Source organism: Pseudonaja textilis, chromosome 2 (assembly GCF_049901715.1).
Source record: "Pseudonaja textilis isolate UNSWEBS1 chromosome 2, rPseTex1.2, whole genome shotgun sequence".
NCBI lineage: Eukaryota > Metazoa > Chordata > Lepidosauria > Squamata > Elapidae > Pseudonaja > Pseudonaja textilis.
Genome location: NC_141991.1, coordinates 12,669,055 through 12,679,456, shown reverse-complemented (window position 1 = coordinate 12,679,456; position 10,402 = coordinate 12,669,055). Strand labels below are relative to the sequence as shown.

The window sequence follows — 10,402 nt, the reverse complement described above, 5'->3', positions numbered from 1 at the left end:
CTAATCAGGGATCTCCATAACCCTCACTGATAATCCCCTCACTGATTTCATATTCATGCAAATTTGAGAACAATTAAACTAGTGGAACAGCTTGCTTTCAGAAGTTCTGTGTTCTTCAGTGATGGAGGTTTTTAAGAAGAGACTGGATAGTCATCTTTCTAAAATGGTATAGGGTCTCCTGTTTGAGCAGGAGGCTGGACTAGAAGACTTCCAAGATCCTTTCCAGCTCTGTTCTAATTCCTTTTTTCAGATATTGTGTGTCACATTCAGCCTGGATATAAGTAGTTTTCTGACAGTGAGAACAATCAACTAATGGAACAGAAGCTGCCTTCAGAAGTTGTGGGAACTTCATCACTTGAGACTTTCAAGAAGGGATTGGACTGCCATTTGTCTGAAATGGTGTAGGGTCTCCTGCTTGGGCGGGGGTGGTGGACTAGATGACCCACAAGGTCCCTTCCAACTCTGTTAATCTGTAAATCTGTAACCTTTGGGATAACAATGAATCTCATCCCCTCCAGTTCCATACACGCTTGTCATGTCCTATTTACCTTCCTAAGTTAAGATATTTAAGTATCTCCATTTAAGTCAAAGAAGCAAGATGTGAATGACATTGGTATTGAATTTGGACACTGATGTGATACATAATTTATACAGGCATCCAAGACGGGAAAACTGGGACTTCTTCCCCTTCTTGATTGCCATCCATGAGATCAACCAGAACCCTCTGATTCTACCTAACATCACTCTGGGTTACAATGTCCATGACAGCAGCTTCAATGCAGAAGTGAATGCTGAAGCGTTGCTGGATCTGATTTCTGCTGGGGAAGCAAGTGTTCCAAACTACAAATGTGGAAGGCAGAAAAATCTGCTGTCCCTACTTGAAGGCACCGATTTTGACCTCTCCTACCATATTGCAACCATGCTGAGCATCTATAAAATCCCACAGGTAAGCTTTGTGGATCTGAGATAAGGTCATAATCAATTTTTACCTAGGAAACTCCCAAGCATTTAGCTGGTAGGCAATAAATATTCAAGATGGACTGCAGTCCCCCCCACAAAGCTTTTAAAGGGGTGCCATAAAACATTACAGATTAACAAAATTGGAAGGGATCTTATAGATCATCTAGTCCAATCCCCCACCCAAACAAGAGACCCTACACCTTTTCTGACAAATGCAGTCTAATCTCTTCTTGAAAGCCTCCAGTGATGAAGCTCCCACAACTTCTGAAGGCAACTTCTGTTCCATTTATTGATTGTTCTCACTGTCAGAAAATGTCTCCTTAGTTCCAGATTGAATCTCTCCTCGATCAGTCTCCATCCATTATTCCTGGCCTGCCTTCGGGTACTTTGGATAATAGCTTGATCCCCTCCTCTCTGTGGCAGCCCCTCAAATATTGGAACACTGCTATCATGTCTCCCCTGGTCCTTCCCTTCACTAGACTAACTAAGATGTTTTAGGGTTCTCTTGTTTTCTGGCAGAAATTTATTTTTCATTTATTATGCCAATCAATAGTGAAAGATAAAGTATACCAAGGAGACAGATTAGAGGCACCAATCTGTCTTCTGAGGTGCCTTCAACCCAAGGAAAGACACTAGCATTTGGCTCTAGCCATTTATAAACATTTTACTGAAATGCTCTGGACTTTCTCCTTGGCAAGCAGGTTTACAGGTGTAGGTATAAGGATGTTTATTTATCCATCTTTGAAAGCAATATGAGGAGAGATACTACACAGTCTGCCAAGGAAAAATGTGAAAGTCAAGAAATGATCACCCAGATCCAACTATGGATTTTGTAGTTCTTCCTAAGTGCCAATCTTGTTTAGGATTAGATGAAATATGCCCAGGGCTAATAGGTTGGTCTAGGATCTCAAAGACATCTCAGAATAAGGCAGTGGCAAGTACATTCATATACTTACCAGAAGAATTAATGAATACTTTTCTGAAGTCAACTGTTGCTTTATTTAATATATCAAATGGAACAGGTCAGGTCTGCTTATACACTGCTGGCAAAGACTAAATATTTGGGATCCATTTGCACAGGAGTGAATAGGATCCATAGTAACCTTAAGTTGGTTTCATGGATAACAGTGGTCCATATAATAGCAAAGTCATTAGCTGTTCAAATTTTTTTAGCAACCGGTTCTTGGCCTGGTTGCTGTGTGTGTGTGTCCATGGTGGATGTAGCCTAGTCAACCTCCTGCATCGTGTTGGGGGGGAGATATTTTCACCCTACCTGTACTCCGGAGGCTTTCCTTGAGCCTCCAGGAGGGCGAAAACAGCCTTCCCAGGCTCCAGAAGCCCTCTGGAGGCCCATTTTTCCCTGAGCCTCCATGTGGGCCCTACACTTACCTGGGATCCAAAATGGGAGTGGAGGCTCCTGGGAGGGGTGGGGCAGGTGGGGCCAGCCAGTCATTTCAACTAGATGTAAAATTAACTTCCGGTTTGCCTGAACCAGTATGAACTGGTAACAGCCCACCACTGGCAGTGGTTCATATGATGGCAAAGTTATTATTTGACTGTAAAAAGTAAGCAGGTTCCCATTCTGAAATGTGTTTCTTGGTGTTGTGAAAGACAATTGGGAAAGTGAAATGAATTTCTGAGAGGCATCATCTCTTTTGGAAGTGTAGGAGAATATTGGGTGTTTCAGTACTCTGCATCTGAATAGACACATATATAAAACAGTTTGATTTAACTCATAGTTAGAAATAGCCAGAGAAGGGATAATGTCTTCTCATGAACTTCCCATGAAGAAATAGACTGGTCTTGATCTCTGTCACAATTATCTCCCAACTTACAATTTAGCAATAGCACTTAGACTTATACACCACTTCACAAAGCTTTTGCACCCTGTCCAAGAAGTTTACAGCGTCAGCATATTGTCCCCATTAATCTGGGTCATCGTTTTACTGCTCTTGGAAGGATGGAAGGCTGAGTCAACTTTGAGCCTGGTGAGATTCAATCTGCCAAACTGTAGGAAACTGGCAATCAGCAGAAGTAAACTTGCAGTACTGCACTCTAACCACTGTGCCACCGCAGCTCTAAATTTACTTACAATTTAAAGTCAAAAAAGTTGATTTTGCTGGGCATTATCACTTTCTTCATTTTTCTCCAGATCTCATATGCTTTTGTTTCCGAAGATATGAATGATAAAACCCGATTTCCCTTTTTCTACCGGATGCTCCCAAAAGAAGGAACCCAATATGCAGCTATCATTAAAGTGATCCAGTATTTTAGATGGACTTCAGTGGTTCTTGTTGCTCCAGAAACTGACAATGGAGAAAAGTTCCTGAAAGTTCTAACATCTTTACTGGCCAAAAATAGTATTTGTGTTGTTTTTGTGCAATGGATCCCAATGATGCAAACAAAGCCATTTAACTTGAATCCTGCTTTGTACTACAAATGGAAACAAGTCAATGTATTTATTTACTATGCAGAATCTACTTTGCAGAGTATGTATTTCTATGGGATGGAAATCCTCGAGTATGCATTTCAATTGTTGATAAAACCTAAAATAAAAAAAATCTGGGTGGTAACAGCTATGTGGGACCTCTCTTTGAATTTGAAACGCAAAACTTTCCGATACGTTGATGGTATTTTCTCTTGCTCCATCCCATCAAACAACTGGATAAAATACGGCACAGCTGAAGTTCCCTACTCTTCAATGAGTCAGTTTGCCATGAAAGCTTTTACATGTTCATTTGAAAAGCAACTCTTCCCTGCTAAACGGTGGGTTAGATGCAAAGAGAGAGAAGAACTGAACACTCTGTCGCAGAAGGAGATTGAAAGCATCGTTTCTCACAGTTATCATATTTACAACACCATCTGGGTTGTGGCAAAGGCCTTAGATGCTGCTTCTTTCTCAACATCCAGGGAGAGGCTGATAGGTGGAAATGCCTTGAAGTGGAAAAGGCTGCAAGCTTGGCAGGTATTTCTTGCTCCATAAGAGAGATCTCAGCTAAAATCAAGAATCATGAACACTACCAATAATACTATAACTATCAATTGATAATTGCAAAGTAAATACGGTATGGCATATTTGTGGGTGGACACCAGAGTTTTCTCAAGAGATATTTATTCCAATGACCAGCTTTGCATATTAAATTGTTTGCAATTGAAACTGATATGGCTTGGAAAAGGTTGATTTTTGGAATAAAATAGGCTCCGTGAAGAAAGTCTATTGCTTCTCGATTCAGAAGAGTTAATGTTCTGCAAATGAGCTCCTTAAGGGAAACCTTTTCTCTCTTTATTGACACCACATATTTTAATAAAAATCTTAAAGGCCATCTTTTCCAACAATGGACAGAAAAGTATTCCTAAGGGTTGCTTCTAGCAATCGCTAACATCTTTGATTTGGGAATTGTTGCTTCTTGACTGTTGGGCTAGTTTTGTAGAGACCCAAAATAATAGTTGTAATGGGGAAGAATCTGAGTAGAGGATCAGTGGTGGGTTTCCAAATTGTTTTCTACTGGTTCTATGCTTTATGCACACACACAGGGTAAAATACCGACCTGTGTCAATGCTGGTGAGCTGTTTTTTAGCTCAGCTGAGGTGCGGCAATCCATTCTCCCATGCAAATGAGCTGAATGTCAGCATTCCAGAAAACCTCCACTGCAACAAATAACTCCGAGACAGACATCTTCTCAAAAGTTTTAATTGGATAGTAAATTGGCACATCTGTGGAATTCTGAAACTGAAAGTTCCGGGCTTCCTTGCAATAAGTAAAAACTACAAATCCATCCCCCTGCACCCATCACCACATCACATGCCCCAATCACCATCTGTGCCAACTTGAGACATGCTGTTGTGGTTTGCTGGCAGCAGATGTAGATGGCTGAGGACTCTGAGAGTGAGAACTCAGATGAGGGACCTGCATGTGATGCTGGGATGGGGCCAGGACTATCGGAGAGTGGGGTGCTGCATTTGGATCTTGTGGAGTCTAGTAGCAGTGATACAGATGACCCCAAGGAGCCTGTGCCCAGTGCATGTGCACACAGGGCTGCTTGAAGGAAAGAGCAGCTGCAGCAGCACGGGCACCTCAGGAGTAAGAATGCAAGGTGATGGTCCCTCCCATAAGGGATAAAAGCCAGCCCTCGGGGGTTGGGTTCTTTGCAAGAAGCAAAGAAGTTATTTTAACTCCAAGTTCTTGTGGAAGTCCTGTCTATTCTGGTTTGTTTTGGGGGATTTTTGGTTTTGGATATTTCTCTGCAATTAATCTTGTGTTCTTGGCAGGCTTTCACAACCTTGAATAAGAGGCAGGCTGTTGAAATAAATGTATTGCTTTATGATAAATAATATTTATCATATCAAATTCTTTCCAAAAATGAAAATGGTTCACAGGAACTCAGACATAAAATCAGGGCTGAGAAGGTGACTTTATTTGGTAGAACTTGTCTGGGCTAGAAAACGATGAAGAATTGGGCCTGGAGAGTCCTTGGGTGGAAGATTCATAAAAAAAAACACCACAGGGTTGCAGACTGGACTGGGGAGGTGCAAAGCATATCTGCTCAAAACAAGAGCAAACGATTCCAATGTTCTTGCTGAGAAAGTTCCATTGATATGTCCATAAAATGACCAGAAATTGAAGGTTGCTTCAATAAAAGAAGAAATGAAAAAAAATGACTTGAGGGTCTTACTTCATCTAGCAGAGGGTGTCAAATTTGCGTCATCAAGGCATCATCAGTTGACATATCACAACTTCCCCCCCTTTGCTAAACCAGATGTTGGCATGACTAGTGTGTGATGCATCTGGCTCCCAGGATGTGAGTTTGACACCCCTGATCTAGTGAACCCGAAAACACAAGCTTGAGAAGGTGGTAATTGAAATCAAATGATTCTTCTTTAAAAGGCTGAAGTTTTTCTTATTGATGATGTCATCCTTACCATGCCAGATTCATCATTTCCTGCAGAATACCCAGTTTTACAACAATACCATGGATGGGGTGTATCTGGACAAGAACGGAGAGCTGGCAGCTGAATTTGACATTGTGAACTATGCAGAATTTCCAAACAGATCTCTTCTTCGAGTGAAATTTGGAAGTTTTGCAAGAGAGAAATCCCAGGAATCCAAATTTGTCCTTGACCTAGATACCACTGTATGGCCCCAGTGCTTTAACAAGGTGGGGAAAAACTAATTCATTCACCATATTTCTTTTTCTTTTTAATCAGCAGTACTAATAAGTACAACATATTCTCCGTGCACCTCATTTACCAGTAAATGTGGCAGTGGTGGTATTCTACCGGTTTGACATGGTTCGGGTGAACCGGTAGTAAAAGAACAGCTAGCAGTTTGGCCCAACTGGTATTTCTTTCTTTTTTCCTCCCAACAATTAGCTGTTCTGATGATCAGCTGTAGCAGGATCTCCCTTGCTGTCTTACTGGTTTGCCCAGGAGGCTTCCCTGAGGCCCAGGAGGCAAAGAGGAGTGCACAATGTGTGTGTGCTATACTCCCTTCCCCCACTCCATTTTTTGCCTCCTGGTCCTCAGGGAAGCCTCCTGAGCAAACCAGTAAGAGAGCAAGTGGGATCCCGGCACAGCTGATCCTTCAGGATGCTTCCCTGAGGAGATTTTTTAAAAAGGGAGTGCAGGGGAGTGAGTGGGTGGGTGCTGCAAAAAGGAAGCCACGCCCACCTAGCCACACCCACTGAAACAGTACTAAGAATATTTGCATCTCACCCCTGATCTGTGGGAACCTCACTGAGACTGGAGAGAATCTCTCCCTAAAGTTTGTATGTAACATATGCTACTAGTATAAGTACTGGGGCATAGATTCCTCCATGAAACAGTATTTTTTTTTTAAAAAAAGTATACCTCCAAATTACCAGCTTTACACAGTAGATTCTGGAGCTAGCAGTCCCCAGATTCCTACAAAATAAAACCTAAAACGAATAGAAAAGACAGGATGTCAGGGTTCCAATAACAGAACCATTGCAAGCAAGATCTTGGATACAGGTAGATTCCTTAAAGAATAGCTTTATTGGAAATATCAATTGGCAGATATCTGGTGAAAACCAACTCTGAAGAGTCCCTTGATTTTCACCTAAATAAAAGTAAAAGTTTTTCTGTGAATTCAAACAATCAGTCACATGGTGCAATCACCAGTGGTAGGATTCAAAAATTTTTTTTACTACCGGTTCTGTGGGCATGTCTTAGTGGTATAGAAGGGGAAGGATATTGTAATATCTCCATTCCCTCCCAACCCCATTAACCCTTTCCAGCTCCGTTCTCCTGTGTAGCACAAGAAAAGAAGACCCAGTCGATCAGCTGGGACTTGGAAGACAGAGAATGGATGGGGGCCTGGCCAGTCAGAGATGGTATTTGCCAGTTCTCTGAACTACTCAAAATTTCCACTACTGGTTCTCCAGAACTGGTCAGAACATGCTGAGTACTACCTCTGCCAATCACTGCAGTGTCTGCTGGTCTGGTGACATAACTCCTTCTTCCCTCGGCTAGGTGTGATAATGTCCTTGGTTCCCAAAAGAAAGTCTTGAGAAAGTATTTTATTTTGACTACACAAGCCCAGCTATCTCTCCTTCCACCCTCCCTATCCCTCGCTCCATTGTGGCAACTCTAAATCTCCAAAATGGCTTCACCCAGGTCAGCTTCAGGGTTGACACACAGTTTTGTAGGAAGAATTGTTTTTGGGGAGGTATTTTAAACTATTATGATTCACTTCTCAGTTTAATAAACTGAATACATACATTATACAATAACCTGATAAGGAATAGAACAGAACAGAAGATAATAGAATAGCAGAGTTAGAAGGGATCATGGAGGTCTTCTAGTCCAACCCCCTGCCTAGGCAGGAAACCCTACACCACTTCAGACAAATGGTTATCCAACATCTTTTAATAAACTTCCAGTGTTGGAGCATTCACAACTTCTGAAGGCAAGTTGTTCAACTGATACATTGCAATAGCTGCTGTGAGATTAGTCATAGGAATGTTCCCAAATTTGCTGTTTTAAAGTTAAACATATTTGGCCTAACTTTAAACTCAGAGGCCTTGCTGATTCAGCCTTACTATTCCTTTATTCAACAAGTCATCCTTCAGCTGTATTCCGTTATTTGCCCCCAATTATTTTTCTCCTTCTACTTAGAGTCTGCCTCCGTCCAGGTGTGTGGAAAGTTGTCAATCTGGATTTTTCAAAGTGGGTCAGGAAGGGAAGCCCATTTGCTGTTACGACTGTATTTCCTGTGCAGAAGGCACCTTCTCCAGTCAGGACGGTGGGTGGAAAAACAATCAGCGGCAAAAGTCTCCCTCTGAGGGAGATGGACACTGAGGAAATATGACAATAAATGAATCGTTTCTATAAATGTTTTGCCATTATGTTGCACTTTTGGTTGTTCTGTTCATGAAACAGGTGATAAGCAACTGGGAAAAGGACAATCCCTCGTTAACCTTGGTTCATATGAGGGATGGGCTGCTACCAGTTCTCCCCGGTTCGGACGAACCACTATCTAATTTTATCATGGTTCATAGCTAACTTTGATTATTCTTTTTAAAAAAAATAAAAATAAAAACCTTTATTGAAAATTAACAGGCTTAAGAATAGAATAGAACAGAACAGAACAGAACAGAACAGAACAGAACAGAATAGAATAGAATAGAATAGAATAGAATAGAATAGAATAGAATAGAATAGAATTCTTTATTGGCCAAGTGTGATTGGACACACAAGGAATTTGTCTTGGTGTAAATACTCTCAGTATACATAAAAGAAAAGATACATTCATCAAGTCAAGAATCATAAGGTACAACACTTAATGATAGTCATAGGGTACAATAAGCAATCAAATCATACTAGGAAACAGTCAATATAAATATTAAACATATTAAAATACTGTATATACAAATATATCTATAAAAGAAAAGTATGTTGACACGTTTCACCAGCATTTTCTTGACAGTACAAAATCTTAGCAGTAGTTACACTTTTCAAATGTCCATCCATTTCAACAAATTCTCATTGATCAAAATATTTTTTTCTCTTTTTAACCTATATCTTTCATATTTTACTGTCTATCGATTGGTACCAATTATTCCAAACTGTATAATAATTTGATTATTCTTTTTATTCTACTTAGGCAGTTACCCTATAAAGTTTTCTTATTACTGGTAGGAAAAAAAAATAAAACAGAAAAGAGTAAAAATGTCCCTCTCTTTAGATGCAGATTATTGCACCAAATGTCCAGAAGATCAGTATCCAAATAAGGAGCAAGATCAATGTCTCCCTAAAGAAATAACCTTTCTCTCCTATCAAGAAGATTTGGGGATTATTGTGGTTTCACTTGCAGTCTTCTTGTCTTTAATTACTGCCTTAGTGTTAACAATCTTCATTATATACACAGACACTCCCATTGTCAAAGCCAATAATCGGAACCTTTCCTTCATTCTTCTCATTTCACTCCTGCTTTCTTTCTTAACAACCTTCCTCTTTATTGGATGCCCAAGGAGAGTCACCTGCCTTTTCCGACAAACAGCCTTCAGCATCATTTTCTCAGTTGCTGTTTCTTCTGTCTTGGCCAAAACAATCATGGTGGTGCTGGCCTTCCTGGCTACAAAGCCAGGAAACAGAGTGAGAAAATGGCTGGGAAGGAGTTTGACTAACTCCATCATCCTTTGTTCTTCCAGTATTCAGGCAGTCATCTGCAGCACCTGGCTGGTGGTCTCTCCTCCCTTTCCTGATTCTGACATGCACTCCCAGTTAGGAGAGATTGTCCTGCAGTGCAACGAAGGCTCCCTTGCCATGTTTTATGTTGCTCTTGGTTACATGGGCCTCCTGGCCATCAACTGTTTCATGGTGGCTTTCCTGGCCAGGAACCTCCCTGGGACCTTCAACGAAGCTAAACTGATCACCTTCAGCATGCTGGTCTTCTGCAGTGTCTGGGTGTCCTTTGTACCCACCTACCTGAGCACCAAAGGGAAATACATGGTGGCTGTACAGATCTTCTCCATCTTGGCCTCCAGCGCTGGCCTGCTGGGCTGCATCTTCATGCCCAAGTGCTACATTATGTTAATCAGACCAGATCTGAATGTGAAGGAACAGCTAATAGTGAAAACATAAACCATTCATTTATGCATTTTTCCTCTCCACATCATAAGTTTACATACATCCTCTCCTATCTCTAACATATTTGCGTCAGACTTTAAAGTTATGTGGACTTCAATTTCTGCAGATTGTAACAATGATGATGTCAGATGGGGATTTTCGGAAGTCTATACTTTTGGAAAGACTGGCAGATGCTGTTCTAGAAAATTCTTTAATATTAGAGGCACAATCTCTACTTTATTGGGAGGTATTTTCTATCTGTTTAGGATAGTTTTACTTTTTTATGGCTATTGTCATATTATTAGTAGTACTATTGTCTCTTCTGAAGCATATTCACCAAAAGCTAGCAATGCAG

The 10,402-nt window shown here is 40.9% G+C and overlaps 1 protein-coding gene across 1 annotated transcript; it reads left to right on the top strand.

Annotated features, from left to right (window-relative positions):
* The first annotated feature begins 595 nt into the window (after positions 1 to 595).
* LOC113454665 (vomeronasal type-2 receptor 26-like) lies at positions 596 to 10,065 on the top strand. Its single transcript, XM_087923125.1, has 4 exons — positions 596 to 946; positions 3,113 to 3,529; positions 8,095 to 8,221; positions 9,164 to 10,065. Exons 1-4 carry the CDS (start codon positions 605 to 607, stop codon positions 10,060 to 10,062), a joined length of 1,785 nt encoding a protein of 594 aa, XP_087779251.1. The 5' UTR covers positions 596 to 604; the 3' UTR covers positions 10,063 to 10,065.
* Positions 10,066 to 10,402: the final 337 nt, after the last annotated feature.

Coding starts and splice junctions, on each gene's coding strand:
- LOC113454665 (XM_087923125.1), top strand. CDS start 605: ATGACATTGGTATTGAATTTGGACACTGATGTGATACATAATTTATAC. Junction 947..3,112: donor GCATCTATAAAATCCCACAG/GTAAGCTTTGTG, acceptor ATTTTTCTCCAG/ATCTCATATGCTTTTGTTTC. Junction 3,530..8,094: donor AAATAAAAAAAATCTGGGTG/GTAACAGCTATG, acceptor CCTTCTACTTAG/AGTCTGCCTCCGTCCAGGTG.